The sequence below is a fragment of the Heterodontus francisci genome, chromosome 26, assembly GCF_036365525.1.
Source record: "Heterodontus francisci isolate sHetFra1 chromosome 26, sHetFra1.hap1, whole genome shotgun sequence".
Taxonomy (NCBI): domain Eukaryota; kingdom Metazoa; phylum Chordata; class Chondrichthyes; order Heterodontiformes; family Heterodontidae; genus Heterodontus; species Heterodontus francisci.
Genome location: NC_090396.1, coordinates 75,515,108 through 75,535,628, shown reverse-complemented (window position 1 = coordinate 75,535,628; position 20,521 = coordinate 75,515,108). Strand labels below are relative to the sequence as shown.

Here is a 20,521-nt window from a genome sequence, read left to right as displayed (position 1 = left end):
CGAACTAATAAAATAATAAACAATGCACCAACTTTCACTCTCTCTCACACTCACACACACTCTGGAGGTTTACACACACACAAATAGGTTACAGAGTGGGGAAAGGTGGATTGGTTAAGTTAGAGGCCATGGGAAAAAGAGAGTATACAGTCCATGGTGTTTGGTGATTCGGCTGGCTTCTAGCTGAATTCGGTGGTCCTGAGGCTTTTACTTTAAAGGGGTAGATGACTGATTGATTCAGTGAGTTTCTTGAAGATGATTTCCTCCAATGGGATTTCTGATTGTAGCCGGAGTATGCAGAGGTGGTCAGTCAATCGGCAGGATTTGAAAGCTTTCAAGCTGGAATGGAGAGAGAGAGAGGGACTCCCACTTGGGTCTGCACGTGCCAGAGGCCAGTTGCTTCTCCTCTGCTGCAGAGAAAACACGAGCTTAAAAACCACAGATGGGGAGGAGCTTGTCACATGACAGTCACTCAGTCATTCAAACATAGCAGCTAACAGTATTTCTCTTTTGCTAAGAAGGAAAAGAACAAGCAGTTCCTTAAACTTCCAGGGTCTTGGTTCTGCTTGGGGAATTATTAAAGATTTCGTCTCCCTACTCATAGTCCTTGCATGTAGGATACTGTGTTGCAAATTAGGTGACCATCCTAAGCTGCTAACAAAGCCATCTTTTTTAAAGGTCTTTTTTTAAAAAAAAAATTACAAATTCAGATCTCCAGTCAGTGGATTCAAGAAAATTTATCATTCAACAAAGCACATTGGCGTAATACAAGATTGAAGAGAAAGATCATGTTTGACTGGGGAAAGTCCATCTCACCTCCTGGCCTCTGTCCCAGCCATTCATATCTCTTCCTATTTACCATGGTCCTCTGCTCTAAATATCCCTCTCTCTTTACCCACTCCCTGTTTCAAGACTCATTGCACCTTCCCCTGGGAAGAACTGAGGAATCACTAGACAAGAAAAGGTCTAGGTCATCCTCCCTCCTTTTAGTCACAAGGTACAGTGATAATGGAGAGAAAGAAAGAACTTGGTTTTATTTTACCACCTTTTACATCATTGGGGATTCCCAAAATCCCACAAGCAAGAAATTAGCAACATCTGTTTTTTAGTGATATCTGTTGAAGGGTAAATATTGACGAGGACCTTGGGGAGAACTCCCCAGCTCCTCTTTGAAATAGTGGCCATGGGATCTTTACCATCCACCTGAGAGGGCAGATGGGACCTCAGTTTAATGTCTCATGTGAAAGTTAGCACCTGCAACACTGTGGCGCGCCCCTGCCACTGGCCCTCCGATGGCGCGGCGTGCCCCTGCCACTGGCCCTTCGCCACAGCGTGCCCCCGGCACTGGCCCTCCCGACAGCATGGTGCACCCTCGGTATTGCCCCTTGCAACAGGACGGTGTGCCCTGGGTAATGCACTGGCAATGTCAGACTGGATCATGTGTTCAAATCATTGCAATGAGACTTGAACTCTTGACCATCTGACTTGGAGTCAATAGTGCTTCCCACTGAACTTGCTGTTTGCTTGAACCCCAAAGCTGTGGATCTCCTTACATCCCTAAGTCTTTTGGTTGAGACCCTGAGCTTATGTTTAGTTTACTTATTGCTTCCTGACTGACCTATACGTCTCTTCTGCTGTTAGCACGTTTGGATGAGTCCTGCACTCTGGTCTCTGCCTTCCCTCCAAGTGTGAAAACTGACACCTGTGATGTGTTCTTTTTTTTTAAATCCAGGATCAATCTAATGGTGCCTCAAGGCTCCCTGGTGGCGGTGGTCGGCCATGTTGGATGTGGCAAGTCATCGCTCGTGTCTGCCCTTCTGGGAGAGATGGAGAAGCTGGAGGGTAGAGTGGCGATCCAGGTGGGTACCTCCATGTGGGAGGGTGTGGCCTGCAGTGCAGGTCTATGATTCAAATTGCAATTGAGCTCCAATGGATAAGTCTGAATGGGTGAGATGAAGTAGGGTAGGAAAGAGGCCCTGGTGGAACATAAACACCTGCATGGACCAGTTAACCTGAAAGGCCTGTTTCTGTAAAATCCTCTCATTTCTGTGAAAGACTTTAGGATTTTGAAAGGCATTGATAGGGTCGATAGTGAGAAACTGTTTCTGCTGGTGGGAGGAGTCTAGGACAAGGGGATGTAACCTGAAAATCAGAGCCAGGCCATTCAGGAGAGAAATTTGGAAACGGTTCTTCATTGAAAGGCTGGTCAAAGTGTGGAACTCGCTCCTACAATAAGCAGTAGATGCTGGGGTTCAATTCATCATTTCAAATCTTATGTTAATAGATTTTTGTTAGGCAAAAGTTTAAAAGGATATGGAGCCAAGGGAGGTGGATCGAGTTGAGATACAGATCAGCCATGATCTTATTAAATGGCAGACAGGCTGGAGGAGCTGAATGGCCTCCTACTGTAGTTCCTATGATAACCTCATCGGAGTCCAATGTGCTTATTTTAAAACCCCCACTCCCTTTGGCAGGTGTCCTTTCTGCCTTCTCTGACAATCAGGTTACAATCAAGATCCACAGCAAGGCAGCGGGATCAAAGCAGATAAATTTCATGGGCATGGGTAATTTTCCAGCTGCCTACTTCCCACCAAGTGGGTAAGGTTAAAATCAGCCCCAGGATCTGGCAATCACTGGGAATGACGGGTGGCCTGCTAGTAATCCTTATTTTAAAGAATGTTTATCAGAATTGCAGTGTTACCAAGTCAGCCGCTGACACTACCATATATTAAAACAGGGAGATACAGTCCCCACTGCTTACAGCAGGTTTATTATCGTGCTATTATCGTACAATACAATAACGAATGTTCATCTGCATAGAGTCCTTTTGCCCAGGTCTTTCCAGCTCCACTCTGATCTGTACCTTTTTTATTTAAACTACAGTCAATGCTTAGTACAAACTGGAACCCAACCCGACCGAGAGAGGATTTGAGGGGCTTTAGTATACAAAAGGACATTGGTCATTAACAAGGTCATGTTTACTTCATACCAAAGCAAAATACTGCAAAATCTGGAAATCTGACAGAGAAAAATTGCTGGAAATACTCAGCAGGTCTGACAGCATCTGTGGAGAGAGAAACAGTTAACATTTCAGGTCTGTGACCTTTCATCAGAACAGAGATTTAACACGATTTAGGCAAGTTCAGAGTTGGGGGATGAACAAAAAGGAAGATCTGTGATGGTATGGAAGGCAGGAGAGACTAAATGACAAAAGGAACGACGGGTTTGAGACAAAAGAAGATAGTAATGGGACAAGTAAAGAAATAAAAGATGTGTCTAGAGGAGGTGTAAATGGGAATAGAACCACAAGAATTGGGAGCAATGGTTATGATCTGAAATTGTTGAACTCCATGAATCTGGAGCTGATCTGTTGAATATTTCCAGTATTTTCTCTTCTATATTTGCGTTTGCACCTGAAGGATAGTGAGAACAGTGATGCAGCACAGCTGTTTCTACCTAAAATACACAGTGCTTAAGATGCTGTGACCAGCACTTTTGAAACGCAAATGAATAATGATGATATCGTATTTTGGTCAATTTATGTGACTGCTCATTTTAACAGTGGATGGTTTCATTGGTGTGGGCTGCAATTTGATGATATTGGAGTGTTTCCTTTCACAGGGATCTGTAGCCTATGTCCCTCAGCAGGCCTGGATTCGGAATGCCACACTAAAAGACAACATTGTCTTTGGGGAGCCTCTCGATGAGCAGAAATACCAACAGGTCCTGGAGGCTTGTGCACTAATCACTGACCTGAATATATTGCCTGGGGGGGACCAGACTGAGATCGGTGAAAAGGTAAACGCCTTCGCTCACATCTGTCTCTTCCCCTGCTGAACGTGGCTGTAGGCTTCACACTAACAATCTGATGCTTCTTGTGTAGGGAATAAACCTGTCAGGAGGCCAGAAGCAGCGGGTGAGCCTGGCCCGGGCAGTGTACAGTGACATGGATATCTATCTCCTGGATGACCCACTCTCAGCAGTGGATGCACATGTAGCCAAACACATCTTCGATAAAGTCATTGGTCCAGAAGGAGCATTGAAGAGCAAGGTAAAATAATAAGAATCTCTCAGCAACCCCGTCCAGGTACACAGTGAGAGACCCTCAGCCTGAATAAACACTGACCCCGTCCAGGTACACAGTGAGAGACCCTCAGCCCGAATAAACAGTGACTCTGTACAGTTACACAGGGAGTGATCCTCACCCTGAATAAACATTGCCTCTGTACAGTTACACAGTGAATGACCCTTACCCTGCATCAAGTGAAGCTTCACTTGTACTAAGGTCTGGACTGACCCGATCTGGAAGCTGTTCAGTTCTGGGCATCGCACCTCAGCAAGGAGATATTGGCCTTTGAGAGGGTGCAGTGCAGATTTGCAGAATGATAAAAGGGCTTTTTAAAAAATTCATACATGGGATGTGGGCGTCACTGGCCAGACCAGCATTTATTGCTCATCCCTAACTGCCCTTGAGAAGGTGGTGGTGAACTACCTTCTTGAACCGCTGCAGTCCATGTGGGGTAGGTACACCCACAGTGCTGTTAGGAAGGGAGTTCCAGGATTTTGACCCGGCGACAGTGAAGGAACGGCGATATAGTTCCAAGTCAGGATGGTGTGTGACTTGGAGGGGAACTTGCAGGTGGTGGTGGTCCCACGTATTTGCTGCCCCTTGTCCTTTTAGTTGGTAGAGGTGGCGGGTTTGGAAGGTGCTGTCGAAGGAGCCTTGGTGAGTTGCTGCAGTGCATCTTGTAGATGGTACACACTGCTGCCACTGTGTGTCGGTGGTGGACGGAGTGATTGGCACCCCATCCACAAACAATCAAGCGGGCTGCTTTGTCCTGGATGGTGTCGAGCTTCTTGAGTGTTGTTGGAGCTGCACCCATCCAGGCAAGTGGAGAGTATTCCATCACACTCCTGACTTGTGCCTTGTAGATGGTGGACAGGCTTTGGGGAGTCAGGAGGTGAGTTACCCGCCGCAGGATTCCTAGCCTCTGACCTGCTCTTGTAGCCACGGTATTTATATGGCTACTCCATTTCAGTTTCTAGTCAATGGTAGCCCCTAGGATATTGATATTGGGGAATTCAGTGATGGTAATGCCATTGAACGTCAAGGGCAGATGGCTAGATTCTCTGTTATTGGAGATGGTCATTGCCTGGCACTTGTGTGGCGCGAATGTTACTTGCCACTGATCAGCCCAAGCCTGGATACTGTCCAGGTCTTGCTGCGTTTCTACACTGACTGCTTCAGTATCTGAGGAGTTGCGAATGGTGCTGAACATTGTGCAATCATCAGCGAACATCCCCACTTCTGACGTTATGATTGAAGGAAGGTCATTGATGAAGCAGCTGAAAATGGTTGGGCCTAGGACACAACCCTGAGGAACTCCTGCAGTGATGCCCTGGAGCTCAGATGATTGACCTCCAACAACCACAGCCATCTTCCTTTGTGCTAGGTATGACTCCAGCCAGCGGAGGGTTTTTTCCCCCTGATCCCCATTGACCTCAGTTTTGCTAGGGCTCCTTGATGCCATACTCGGTCAAATGCTGCCTTGATGTCAAGGGCAGTCACTCTCACCGCACCTCTTGAACAAGAACAAAGAACAGTACAGCACAGGAACAGGCCATTCGGCCCTCCAAACCTGCGCAGATCTTGATGCCTGCCTAAACTAAAACCTTCTGCACTTCTGGGGTCCGTATCCCCTATTCCCATCCTATTCATGTATTTGTCAAGATGCCTCTTAAACATCGCTTTCGTACCTGCGTCCACCACCTCCCCCGGCAACAAGTTCCAGGCACTCACCACCCTCTGTGTAAAGAACTTGCCTGGCACATCCCCTCTAAACTTTGCCCCTCTCACCTTAAACCTATGTCCCCTAGTAACTGACTCTTCCACCCTGGGAAAAAGCTTCTGACTATCCACTCTGTCCATGCCGCTTATAACTTTGTAAACCTCTATCATGTCGCCCCTCCACCTCCGTCGTTCCAGTGAAGACAATCCGAGTTTATCCAACCTCTCCTCATAGCTAATGCCCTCCAGACCAGGCAACATCCTGGTAAACCTCTTCTGTACCCTCTCCAAAGCTCCACGTCCTTCTGGTAGTGTGGCCACCAGAATTGCACGCAATATTCTAAGTGTGGCTTAACTAAAATTCTGTACAGCTGCAGCATGACTTGCCTATTTTTATACTCTATGCCCGACCGATGAAGGCAAGCATGCTGTATACCTTCTTGACTACCTTATCTACCTGCGTTGCCACTTTCAGTGACCTGTGGACCTGTACGCCCAGATCTCTCTGCCCGTCAATACTCCTAAGGGTCCTGCCATTTACTGTATACTTCCCACCTGCACTAGATCTTCCAAAATGCATGACCTCACATTTGTACGGATTAAACTCCATCTGCCATTTCTCTGCCCAAGTCTCCAACCGATCTGTATCCTCTGACAAAGTACTCATCACTGTCCGCAACTCCACCAACCTTTGTGTCGTCTGCAAACTTACTAATCAGACCAGCTACATTTTCCTCCAAATCATTTATATATACTACAGACAGCAAAGGTCCCAGCACTGATCCCTGCGGAACACCACTAGTCACATCCCTCCATTCAGAAAAACACCCATCCACTGTTACCCTCTGTCTTCTATGACCGAGCCAGTTCTGTATCCATCTTGCCAGCTCCCCTCTGATCCCATGTGACTTCACCTTTTGTATCAGTCTGCCATGCGGAACCTTGTCAAAGGCTTTACTGAAGTCCACATAGATAACATCCACTGCCCTTCCTTCATCAATCATCTTTGTCACTTCCTCAATCAAATTAGTGAGACATGACCTCCCCTTCACAAAACCATGCTGCCTCTCGCTAATAAGTCCATTTGTTTCCAAATGAGAGTAAATCCTGTCCCGAAGAATCCTCTAATAATTTCCCTACCACTGACGTAAGGCTCACCGGCCTATAATTTCCTGGATTATCCTTGCTACCCTTCTTAAACAAAGGAACAACATTGGCTATTCTCCAGTCCTCTGGGACCTCACCTGTAGCCAATGAGGATGCAAAGATTTCTGTCAAGGCCCCAGCAATTTCCTCCCTTGCCTCCCTCAGTATTCTGGGGTAGATCCCATCAGGCCCTGGGGACTTATCTACCTTAATGCTTTGCAAGACACCCAACACCTCCTTTTTGATAATGAGATGACTGAGACTATCGACACTCCCTTCCCTAGGCTCATCATCCACCAAGTCCTTCTCCTTGGTGAATACTGATGCAAAGTACTCATTTAGTACCTCGCCCATTTCCTCTGGCTCCACACATAGATTCCCTTCTCTGTCCTTGAGTGGGCCAACCCTTTCCCTGGTTACCCTCTTGCTCTTTATTTACGTATAAAAAGCCTTGGGATTTTTCTTAATCCTGTTTGCCAATGACTTTTCATGACCCCTTTTAGCCCTCCTGACTCCTTGCTTAAGTTCCTTCCTACTGTCTTTATATTCCTCAAGGGATTCGTCTGTTCCTAGCCTTCCAGCCCTTACAAATGCTTCCTTTTTCTTTTTGACGAGGCTCACAATATGCCGCGTTATCCAAGGTTCCCGAAACTTGCCAAACTTATCCTCCTTCCTCACAGGAACATGCTGGTCCTGGATTCTAATCAACTGACGTTTGAAAGACTCCCACATGTCAGATGTTGATTTACCCTCAAACAGCTGCCCCAATCTAAATTCTTCAGTTCCTGCCTAATATTGTTATAATTAGCCTTCCCCCAATTTAGCACCTTCACCCGAGGACTACTCTTATCCTTATCCACAAGTACCTTAAAACCTATGGAATTATGGTCACTGTTCATGAAATGCTCCCCTACTGAAACGTCGACCACCTGGCCGGGCTGATTCCCCAATATCAGGTCCAGTACGGCCCCATCCCTAGTTGGACTATCTACGTATTGTTTCAAGAAGCCCTCCTGGATGCTCCTTACAAATTCTGCCCCATCCAAGCCCCTAGCACTAAGCGAGTCCCAGTCAATATAGAGGAAGTTAAAATCACCCACCACTACAACCCTGTTACCTTTACATCTTTCCAAAATCTGTCTACATATCTGCTCCTCTACCTCCCGCTGGTTGTTGGGAGGCCTGTAGTAAACCCCCAACATCGTGACTGCACCCTTCCTATTCCTGAGCTCCACCCATATTGCCTTGCTGCATGACCCCTCCAAGGTGTCCTCCCGCAGTACAGCTGTGATATTCTCCTTAACCAGTAATGCAACTCCCCCATCCCTTTTACATCCCCCTCTATCCCGCCTGAAGCTTCTAAATCCTGGAACACTTAGCTGCCATTCCTGTCCTTCCCTCAACCAAGTCTCTGTAATAGCAACAACATCATAGTTCCAAGTATTAATCCAAATTCTGAGTTCAGCTCTCTTGTCCATGTTTGAACCAAGTCTGTAATGAGGTCAGGAGCTGCGTGGCCCTGGCGGAACCCAAACTGAGCATCGCTGAGCTGGTTATTGCTCAACAAGTGCCGCTTGATGGCACTGTTGATGACGCATTCCATCACTTTACTGATGATTGAGAGTAGGCTGATGGGGTGGTAATTGACTGGGTTGGACTTGTCCCGCTTTTTATGTACAGGACCTACCTGGGCAATTTCCACATTGCAGGGTAGATGCCAGTGTTGTAGCTGTACTGGAACAGCTTGGCTAGGGGTGTGGATAGTTCTGGAGCACAGGTCTATATCATGAGGACAGCTTGAGTTTGAAGATGGAGGGTGATCTAATCGAGGTGCTAAAGATGCTGAATGGATTCAATAGAATAAACACAGAATATTTCCAAAATCCATAAAAGAAGGGATAAACTTAGAGAGGACATTCAGGAGTGATATCAGGAAGCACTTTTTCCACAAATCTGGAACTCTATCTCCACCAGAAGGTTTTGGATGCTGAGATGGGCACATGTTTGTCGGATGAGGGCATCGGGAATATGGAACAAAGGCAGGTAAATGGAGTTGAGGTACAGTTCAGATCTAACTGAATGATGGAGCAGGTTAAAGAGGCTGAATGGACTGCTCCTGTTTCTGTTGTACTGACCTGGCTAAGTATGAAATTCTGAGTATTTCCGTGTTGAGGCATATGAGATAATACTGCTGTGCTTTCCAAAGCTGGTTCTGGGTGCAATCAGTGTAGAAATCAGTTTGAAAGTAGGGGGCGTTGAGTGTGTACCAGGTTGGACCATGGTGGGATACGCTCCCTGCATGGAGGTATGTGCTCTCCAATTTCTGTTGTACTGACAGCAGGATGACGCTGAGTGACAAACCCTTTCCTGTGCTTGCCTCCCAGCATGGTAGATTTGTGCTCCAGCCTTTGACTTTTTGACTCTTTGACTTTGCAGACCCGGATGCTGGTGACGCATGGGATCAGCTTTCTGCCGCAGGTGGATCAGATTGTGGTGTTGGTGAATGGCAAGGTCTCGGAGATGGGATCTTACCAGGAGCTGCAGGCCCAGAACGGAGCCTTTGCAGAGTTCCTGCGAAACTATGCACAGCGAGACGAGGTGCAGGAGGATGAGCCAACAGGTGCGAGGCCTTCAAGTCGGGGGGTGGAGGGGTGCGGCGCGGCATGGGTCACAGGTCATTGGTAAACTGTCATACAGTCACTGTGGGTGAGATCCCAATGTACCATATTAATACCATCCAGCACTTTAACAAAGCATTAACTTGTCCTGCCATCTTTGAAGACTTCAGAAGCAAGGAAATTATTATGCCAAACCTTTATGAAATACTGGTTAGACTTCAGCTGCAGTATTGTATTCAGTTATTGGCGCCACACTTTAGGAAGGATAGCAATGCCTTGGAAAGGGTGCAGTGTGTACCAGCTGTGGCTCAATGGGTAGCATGCTCACCTCTGAGTCACAAGGATGTGGGTTCAAGTCCCACTCCAGGGTTTTTCTCTCAAATCAAGGCTGACACTCAAGTGCAGTGTTGAGGGAGTGCAGCACTGTTAGAGGTACTGTCTTTTGGATGAGGCATTAAACCATGGCCCCATCTGCCTGCTTGGGTGGATGTAAAAGATCCCATGGTACTATTTGGAAGAAGAGCAAGGGCATTCTCACTGGGCCAATATTTATCCCTCAATTGACATTTCACAAACAGCTTATCTGCTCATTATCACATTGCTGTTTGTGGGATCTTACTGTGCGCAATTTGGCTGTCATGTTTCCCAGATTACGCAAGTGTCTATACTTCAGAATTATTTCATTGGTTGTGAAGTGCTTTGAGACGTTTGGTGGTTGTGCAAGGCGCTATATAAATGCACGTCTTTTTTAAATTTGGGATTGTTTTCCTTGGAGCAGAGAGGGTTAAGGGAGATTTGAAAGACGTGTTCAAAATCATGAAGGGCTTTGATAGAGCAAATGATGAGAAACTATTTCCAGTGACACAAACATTGGTAACCAGAGAACACAAATTTAAGATAATTGGTGAAAGAACCAGAGGTGATATGAGAATTGTTTTACACAGCGGGTTGTTGTGATCTGGAATGTGCTGTCTGAAAGCTCGGTGGAAGCAGATTCAATAATAACTTTCAAAAGGAAATTGGATAAATACTTGAAAAGGAGGAAATTACAGGGCTGTGGGGAAAGAACAGGGGAGTGGGACTAATGGATAGCTCTTTCAAAGAGCTGGCACAGGCAAGATGGGCCGAATGGCCTCCTTCTGCACGATAAGATTCCGTGATTAAATGGGGTTTGAGGGGGCAGGAAGAGAACAGCTGATCAAAAGCAGTCATCGAAGGACGACCTAGACTTTGTGAAGCATATGGGGAGGAGCTGGTTGATGGCAATCCTATCCTGCTGTGCTGAGATGTGAGAGCAGACAGTCAGCAAGTAGGCTGCTTTGAATTTCTGCTCTCGTCCAGGTTATAACATTATTCACTTTATGCCTTTCTTCATCCCCTGCTCTCCTCCCACCCAATGCTGCAGACCAGCTTCAGGATGATAAAGGTTTGTGACTCTGCATCTACTACTACAATTAATCTGTCCAGGTCAATGTTCCTCTAAGCTGCATGAGTACATGGTTGCACAGCAATTAGGAATGTGCCACACAGGGAACAAACAGGTCACGCACTCGCAATGTCCCCTTAAAAATGCATGAATACAATCTTAAAGGGACTGTGCAATGCAACAAGCTGGCTGTGTACAGCAAACAGAGGGAACGTTGGTCCATGTTTTTGTACACACTGGCTGAGCTAGGTGCTGCTCTGTGGGGAAGAGTGGCATTGTCATCCATGGAGTTTGACTCATGTCATGCTAGTGTTGATATTTTAACACATGTTTCAGAGGTAGTTTTCGGACTATCAGGCAGTCTAAGAGAACCAGGCAGGTAGTGCAGGAGTCCCCTGATACGATCTCACTCACTAATTGGTTCTCCATTTTGGATACTGGTGAGGGTGATGGTTCCTCAGAGGAGTGCAGTCAGAGGCAAGTTTGTGGCACCACAGGTGGCTCAGCTGCACAGGAGGGGAGGAAGAGGAGTGGAAGAACAGCAGTGATGGGGGATTCATTAGTTAGGGTAACAGACAGGCATTTCTGCGGCAGTAAACGCAACTCCAGGATGGTGTGTTGCCTCCCTGGTGCCAGGGTCAAGGATGTCGCAGAGCGGCTGCAGGATATTCTTCTGGGGGAGGGTGAACAGCCAGCGGTCGTGGTCCACGTTGGTACCAATGACATATGTATGAAGGGGGATGAGGTTCTGAAAGAAGATTTTAGGGAGCTAGGAAGGAAATTAAAAAGCAGGACCTCAAAAGCAGTAATCTCAGGATTACTCCCAATCCCACGTGCAAGTGAGTAGGAGAATTGAGTGATTGAATATGTGGCTGGAGAACTCGTGTAGGAGGGAGGGCATCAGATTTCTAAGACATTGGGACCGGTTCTGGGGCAGATGGGACCTGTACAAGATGGACTGGGACGAATATCCTCCAGGGAGATTTGCTAGTGCTGTTGGGGAGGGCTTAAACTAAATTGTCAGGGGGATGGGAACCAGAGAGGGAGCTCCGATTTGGAGGGAAGCAAAACTGGTAACTTGTCTGGGTGTTGGAACCAGGAGCAAGTATTAGAGAGGAATTCTAAGGTGCATAGAATACTGGGGGAGTGTGATAGCACAAGAGTAGGGAATAGTACGTTATTAGGTGGGGTCAGAGTAAAGGAGAAAGTAATAAAGTCTGAATCGGGGTTAATGTGCATGTATGTGAATGCACGGAGTGTGGTGAATAAGACTGGTGAGGTACAGGCGCAGATTGCCATGTGGCAATATGATGATGTGGCTAAAACAGAGACCTGGCTCAAAGAAGGGCAGGACTTGGTATTAAATATTCCTGGATACAAGGTGTTCAGGAAAGATAAGAAAGGGAAAAATGGGGGAGGGGTGGCGGAATTGTGATCACTATTCCCAAAGTAGTCCCCTACTGAAACTTCAACCACCTGGCCGGGCTCATTCCCCAACACCAGGTCCAGTATGGCCCCTTCCCGAGTTGGACTATTTACATACTGCTCTAGAAAACCCTCCTGGATGCTCCTTACAAATTCTGCTCCATCTAGACCTCTAACACTAAGTGAATCCCAGTCAATGTTGGGAAAATTAAAATCTCCTATCACCACCACCCTGTTGCTCCTACATCTTTCCATAATCTGTTTACATATTTGCACCTCTATCTCATGCTCGCTGTTGGGAGGCCTGTAGTACAGCCCCAACATTGTTACCGCACCCTTCCTATTTCTGAGTTCTGCCCATATTGCCTCACTGCTCGAGTCCTCCATAATGCCCTCCTTCAGCACAGCTGTGATATCCTCTTTGACCAGTAATGCAACTCCTCCACCCCTTTTACCTCCCTTTCTATCCCGCCTGAAGCATCGATATCCTGGGATATTTAGTTGCCAATCATGTCCTTCCCTTAACCAAGTCTCAGTAATAGCAATAACATCATACTCCCAGGTACTAATCCAAGCCCTAAGTTCATCTGCCTTACCTACTACACTTCTTGCATTAAAACAAATGCACCTCAGACCACCAGTCTCTTTACTTTCATCATCTGCTCCCTGCCTACTCTTCCCCTTAGTCACGCTGACTTCATTATCTAGTTCCATACAGGCTTTAGTTACTACCTCCTTACTGTCCACTGACCTCCTCATTTGGTTCCCATCCCCCTGCCACATTAGTTTAAACCCTCCCCAACAGCGTTAGCAAAAGCACCCCCAAGGACATTGGTTCCAGTCCGGCCCAGGTGTAGACCGTCCAATTTGTAATAATCCCACCTCCCCCAGAACCGGTCCCAATGTCCCAAAAATCTGAACCCCTCCTTCCTGCACCATCTCTCAAGCCACGCATTCATCCTGACTATTCTTTCATTTCTACTCTGACTATCACGTGGCACTGGTAGCAATCCTGAGATTACTACCTCTGAGGTCCTACTTTTTAACTTGGCTCCTAACTCCCTAAATTCTGCTTGTAGGACCTCATCCCGTTTTTTACCTATATCATTGGTGCCTATGTGCACAACGACAACTGGCTGTTCACCCTCCCCCTTCAGAATGTTCTGCAGCCGATCTGAGACATCCCTGACCCATGCACCTGGGAGGCAACATACCATTCGGGAGTCTCGTTTTCGACCATAGAACTGCCTATCTAATCCCCTATGACTATAGCCCTTCCGCTCTTTTTCCCGCCCTTCTGAACAGCAGTTATAATGGAGGACTTTAATTGTCCAAACATAGACTGGGATAATAGTAGTGTAAAGGGCAGTGAAGGGCAAGAGTTACTAGTGTGTGTTTCTACAGCCATATGTTTCCAGTCCAACGAGAAAGGAGGCACTGCTCGACCTGGTTCTTGGGAATGAGGTGGGCCAAGTGGATCAAGTATCAGTAGAAGAGCATTTAGGGGACAGTTATCATTGTATCATAAGGTTTAGGTTGACTATAGAAAAGGACAAAGAGCAATCCAGGGTAAGAATAATTAACTGGGGGAAGGCCAACTTCAATGGGGTAAGAATGGAGCTGGGGCGAATAAATTGGAGTCAAAAGCTGGCAGAAAAACCGATAGATGAACAATGGGCTTCAAAGAAGAGATAGTTTGGGCACAGTCAAGGTATGTTCCCTTGAAGGGGAAAAGTAGGGCGGTGCAGTGGTTAGCACCGCAGCCTCACAGCTCCAGCGACCCGGGTTCAATTCTGGGTACTGCCTGTGTGCAGTTTGCAAGTTCTCCCTGTGTCTGCGTGGGTTTCTTCTGGGTGCTCCGGTTTCCTCCCACATGCCAAAGACTTGCAGGTTGATGGGTAAATTGGCCATTAGCAATTGCCCCTAGTATAGGTAGGTGGTAGGGAAATATAGGGACAGGTGGGGAAGTGGTAGGAATATGGAATTAGTGTAGGAATAGTATAAATGGGTGGTTGATGGTCGGCACAGACTCGGTGGGCTGAAGGGCCTGTTTCAGTGCTGTATCTCTAAAACTAAACTAAACAAATGCAGAGCTCCTGGATGACAAAAGAGATAGAGATTAAGATAAAGAAGAAAAAGTGTGTTTATGACAGGTGCCAGGTAGAAAATACTATTGAGAGCCAGGCTGAATATAGAAGGTACAGAGGGGAAGTGAAAAAGCAAATAAGAGAAGCAAAGAGAGAGCATGAGAGGAGATTGGTAGCTAACATTAAAGGAAATCCCAAAGTTTTCTATAGACATATAAATAGTAAAAAGGTGGTAAAAGGAGGAGTGGGGCCGACTGGGGACCAGAAAGGGGATTTACACATGGAGGCAGAGGGTATAGCTGAGGTATTAAATGAATACTTTGCATCTGTCTTTACCAAGGAAGAAGATGCAACCCAGGTAATGTTGAAAGAGGAGATAAGTCAGGCACTAGATAGGTTTAAAATTGATTAAGAATAATTATTAGATAGGCTGTCTGTACTTAAAGTGGATAAGGCACCAGGACCAGATGAAATGCACCCAAGGAATCTGAGGGAAGTGAGGGTGGAAATCGCAGAGGCACTGGCCGTAATTTTTCAGTCTTCTTTAGACTCTGGGGTGGTGCCAGGGGACTGGAGAATTGCAAACGTTACACCTTTGTTCAAAAAAGGGTGTAAAGATGAGCCCAGCAACTACAGGCCAGTCAGTTTAACTTTGGTGGTGGGAAAACTTCTCGAAAAAATAATTTGGGACAAAATCAATAGTCACATGGACAAATGGGAGTTAATTAAGGAAAGTCAGCATGGATTTCTTAAAGGAAAATCATGTTTAACTAACTTGCTGGAGTCTTTTGAGGAGGTAACAGAGGGTTGATGAGGGCAATGCTGTTGATACGGTGTACGTGGACTTTCAAAAGGCATTTGATACAGAGTCACAACCGACTTGTGAACAAACCTGTAGCTCATGGAATAAAAGGGACGGTAGCAATATGGATATGAAATTGGCTGAGTGACAGGAAACGAGAGTAGTGGTTAATGGATGTTTTTTGGGCTGGAGGAACATGAGAACTAGGAGCAGGAGTAGGCAATTCAGCCCTCAAGCCTGCTCCGCCATTCAATACGATCATGGCTGAACTCATCTTGGCCTCAACTCCACTTTCCTGCCTGTTCTCCATAACCCTTCAACCCATTACTAATTAAAAATCTGTCTGTATCCTCAAATTTACCCAATGTCCCGGCATCCACCGCACTCTGGGGTAGTGAATTCCACAGACTCACGACCCTTTGAGAGAAGTAATTTCTCCTCATCTCAGTTTTAGGATAAGGGGTAGCAGATTTAAAACAATGACCTCTCTTTCTAGATTGCCCCACAAGAGGAAACATCCTCTCTATTTCTACTTTGTCAATCCCCTTAATCATCTTATATACCTCAATTAGATCTCCTCTCATTCTTCTAAACTCCAGAGAGTAAAGGCCTAACCTGCTCAATCTCTCTTCATAAGACAAACCCCTCATCCCTGGAATCAATCTAGCGAACCTCCTCTGAACTGCCTCCAATGCAACTACGTCCTTTCTCAAGTAAAGGGACCCAAACTCTGTGCAATACTCCAGCTGCAGTTTCACAAATTGGAGGCTTGTAGTGGAGTTTCCCAGGGTTCAATGTTGGGACCCTTGCTTTTCATGATGTATATTAATGACCTGGTGTACAGGGCACAATTTCAATGTTTGCAGATGATACGAAACTTGGAAGCATCGTGAACTGTGAGCAGGATAGTGTAGAACTTCAAAAGGACATAGACAAGTTGGTGGAATGGGCAGACAGGTGGCAGATGAAGTTCAATGCAAAGAAATGTGAAGAGATTCATTTTGGTAGGAAGAACATAGAGAGACAATGTAGAATAAAGGGTACAATTCTAAAGGGGGTGCAGGAGCAGAGAGACCTAGGTGTATATGTGTATAAATCATTGAAGGTGGCAGGACAGGTTGAGAGAGCAATTAATAAAGCATACAGTATCCTGGGCTTTATTAATAGGGGAGTAGAGTACAAGAGCGAGGAAGTTATGTTGAACTTGTATGAGACACTAGTTCAGCCTCGTATTGCGTCTAATTCTGGGCACCGCACTTGAGGAAAGATGTGAGGACATTGGAGAGAGTACAGAAAAGATTCACGAGAATGGTTCAGGGATGAGGAATTTCAGTTATGAAAATAGATTGGAGAAGTTAGGACTGTTTTCGTTGGAGAAGAGAAGGCTGAGAGGTGATATGATAGAGATATGATATGATATGATAGGGCGGCGCAGTGGTTAGCACCGCAGCCTCACAGCTCCAGCGACCCGGGTTCAATTCTGGGTACTGCCTGTGTGGAGTTTGCAAGTTCTCCCTGTGTCTGTGTGGGTTTCCTCCGGGTGCTCCGGTTTCCTCCTACATGCCAAAGACTTGCAGGTTGATGGGTAAATTGGCCATTATAAATTGCCCCTAGTATAGGTAGGTGGGGATGTGGTAGGAATATGGGAGTAATGTAGGATTAGTATAAATGGGTGGTTGATGGTCGGCACAGACTCGGTGGGCCGAAGGGCCTGTTTCAGTGCTGTATCTCTATAAAAAAAATTTAAAAATCATGAGGGGTCTGGACAGAGTAGATGGGGAGATGTAAAGTATTTGGTAAGAGAAGCAAAAGTGACATGAGGAAAAACATTTTCACGCAGTGAGTGGTTAAGATCTGGAATGCGCTGCCTGATCAAGTGGTGGAGGCAGGTTCAATTGAAGCATTCAAAAGGGAATTAGACAGTTATATGAAAAAGAAGAATGTGCAGGGTTACGGGGAGAAGGCAGGGGAATGGAACTGAGTGAATTTCTCTTTCAAAGAGCCAGTGCAGACACGATGGTCCAAATGGCCTCCTTCTGCACTGTAATTATTGTGATTGTGTCCCTCAGTGGAGAGGCTGAGAGGCTCACTGACCCATGGCACAGGTCATGAACCCTGGCAAGCGTCAGGAATGCGATTGGTCTCCTTGTATTTGTTCCCACTGGGCGAGACCCCCCTCCAAGAGTGCAAAGTCAGAAAATAAAAAGTTTTTACCAGAGAGTAAAGGGTGAGTCATGAAGTGACAACAAAAACCATTTCCTAGACGCTGTTAGCTTGACGATGCTGTGTTTAATCAGCGAGAAAGAGAAGGCAGGAGATTCAACAGAATTTAAAACCGGGTGATTTTTTTTTTGTAATTGGTGGCTGATCTGTATTGCCCAGGTAGCAAGCTGAAAATCCACTCCTGGGGTCTCTCAGTGCCTACTGAACCTCACCTCCAGTGAGAGCCAGTGTGTTCCAAGATAGGCCAGCGGTAAAACCATTTATGTGAGGATGTTGCTTTTCAAGGAGGTCACTTAACACAAGGCATTAGTCAGGGAATAAAAGCAAAATCCTGCAGATGCTGGAAATCTGAAATAAAAACAGAAAATGCTGGAAATACTCAGCAGGTCTGGCAGCATCTGTGGAGACAGAAGCAGAGTTAACTTTTCAGGTCAGTGACCCTTCATCAGAACTGGCAAAGGTTAGAAATGTAATCGGTTTTAAGCAAATAAAGTGGGGGTGGGGAAAAGAGAACAAAAGGGAAAGAGGGCCAGAGAGATTAACTGACGAGGTCATGGGGCAAAGGCAAAGAGAGTGTGCTAATGGTGCGGTGAAAGACAAAGCATTAGTGCAGAGAGAGTGTTAATGACAGAATAATGAACAGCCCCAGCCAAAATCACAAACATGAAAAAACCAGTAGGCAGGCACATGGTTGAAAAACAAAAAAAAAATGGAACAAATTAAAATAAAATAAAAATAAAAAAGGGTCCGTCATGCTCCGAAATTATTGAACTCGATTTTCAGTCCAGCAGGCTGTAGTGTGCTTAATCGGAAAATGAGGTGCTGTTCCTCGAGCTTGCATTGATGTTCACTGGAATGCTGCAGCAGGTCCAGGACAGAGATGTGAGCGTGAGAGCGGGGGGGGTGTTGAAATGGCCAGCAACCAGAAGCTCGGGGTCATGCTTTTGGACGAGCAGAGGTGTTCCGCAAAGCAGTCACCCAGTCTGCGTTTGGTCTCCCTGATGCATAGGAGACCGCATTGTGAGCGGTGAATACCGTATACTAAATTAAAGGAAGTACAAGTAAATTGCTGCTTCACTTGAAAGGAGTGTTTGGGGTCTTGGATGTTGAGGAGAGAGGAGGTAAAAGGGCAGGTATTACACCTCCTGCAATTGCATGGGAAGGTGCTGTGGGAAGGCGACGAGGTGTCAGGGGTAATGGAGGAGTGGACAGGGTGTTGCGGAGGGAACGATCCCTTCGGAATGCTGACTGGAGGTGGCGGAAATGGTCATTAACATTCTCTCTGCACTAATGCTTTGTCTTTCACCACACCATTAGCACACTCTCTTTGCCTTTGCCCCGTGACCTCCTTGTTAGTTAATCTCTCCAGCCCTCTGTCCTATCACACACCTTCCCTTTTGTTCTCTTTTTTTTCCCCCACCCCTGCTTTATTTGCTTAAAACCTATTACATTTCTAACCTTTGCCAGTTCTTCTAAAAGGTCACTGACCTGAAACGTTAACTCTGCTTCTCTCTCCACAGATGCTGCCAGACCTGCTGAGTATTTTCAGCACTTTCTGGTTTTATTGCATTAGTCAGGGAATTCGCAATGTCATTGTCTATGCTGAGTGGAGGTCAGGCTGAGTCTGCATTCGCTTCTCTGCATTGTGCACCTGTTGGCTTGTGTTTCAGTGATGGACAGACTGACAGTCGGTTCCTCAGTGAATGTCGTCTGACCCGGGACTCTCCCACTGTCTGTCCCGCCCCATACACGCAATAGAACTATTTGTATAAAAAAAAATCCACTCTTTCTTCAATTTGAAAGCCAGCTGGTCAGCTCCGACTGCCCCCACCCCCTTGCAACAAGGTTCTCCATTGTCAATGTTACAGGATTCGGGATGGGTTCTGCTGTGTCCATACACAGGGGAATGCAGCCTGCTTCTCTCCTATCATGACTAATCCCCCTTCTTCGTTGCTCCACAGTGTTCGATGAAGAGGAGGAGTTTCTTGGCGAGGACACCCTCAGTATCCACATGGACCTGAGCGACAATGAGCCCTCGGTAGCAGAGGCGCGGAAACAATTCATGAGGTGAGACTGCGAGACATTGGATAGACACATGGATGAAAATGGAATAGTGTAGGTCAGATGGTTTCACAGGTCGGCGCAACATCGAGGGCCGAAGGGCCTGTACTGCGCTGTAATGTTCTAAATCTAAACTGCGGTACAAAGCTGCTCAATTGATCGACAGAGCTGCGCAGATCGGTAATGTCTGGAGACTTTTAAAGCTGGTGCCAGAGCTCCCTCTGGTGGCCCATAGGTGTGGCATTGAATCACGCAGACCAGGAAGACCCCAGTTTTGAGCCTGTTCTGTGTTGAATTAGTTGAACTGAACAGGGGGCAGCAGGAGTTGGAGCTACAATGTACAGTAATTGGGACAAACATCAGTCAGTGACCCTGCTCCTGATCTCAATCCACTAATTCCTGCCAGCAGTGTATGGGTTATGATAATATGGTTATGGAACTGAATGAGTAACCCAGAGGTCATAAGTTCAAATCCACGTTTTGAAATTGAATTCAATAAATCTGGTCATTGTTTTAATGTATTATCAATTCTCAGGACATGGGTGTTGATGGCAAGGCCAGTATTTATTGTCCATCCCTAGTTGCCCTGAAAAGGGCAAGAGCCATTTGGTGCAACTGAGTGGCTTGCTAGGAGGGCAGTTAAGAATCAAGCAGGTTGGTTTGGGACTGGAATCACACGTAGGCCAGATCAGGTAAGGACAGCAGATTTTCTTTCCTAAAGGAAATTAGTGAACTAGATGGGTTTTTATGATGATCCAAAGGCTGCATGGATTTGAATACCCGTTATCTGGATTATTAGTCCAATTTGACATTGTTGACTATAATAGCTTCTGACATGATACAAGAGACCATTCAAGGCCCAGCATGTTCTCTGGTTAATTGAGGATACGGCCTTGACTGAGGACAAATAAAGGAATGATAAATGTGGCAGCTGCACCCTCACTG

At 46.2% G+C, this 20,521-nt stretch overlaps 1 protein-coding gene across 3 annotated transcripts in view; it reads left to right on the top strand.

Annotated features, from left to right (window-relative positions):
• Positions 1-20,521, top strand: part of abcc3 (ATP-binding cassette, sub-family C (CFTR/MRP), member 3) — a 163,754-nt gene that overhangs the window by 95,937 nt on the left and 47,296 nt on the right. For all 3 annotated transcript variants that reach the window (XR_010977594.1, XM_068058613.1, XM_068058612.1), the window contains exons 16-20: positions 1,733-1,859; positions 3,622-3,798; positions 3,884-4,051; positions 9,371-9,554; positions 19,477-19,582. Coding sequence is in view for 2 of the 3 variants with exons in the window: in XM_068058613.1 (XP_067914714.1) it covers positions 1,733-1,859; positions 3,622-3,798; positions 3,884-4,051; positions 9,371-9,554; positions 19,477-19,582 (762 nt within the window). In the remaining variant the exon portion in view is untranslated. The remainder of the gene's footprint in view (positions 1-1,732; positions 1,860-3,621; positions 3,799-3,883; positions 4,052-9,370; positions 9,555-19,476; positions 19,583-20,521) is intronic.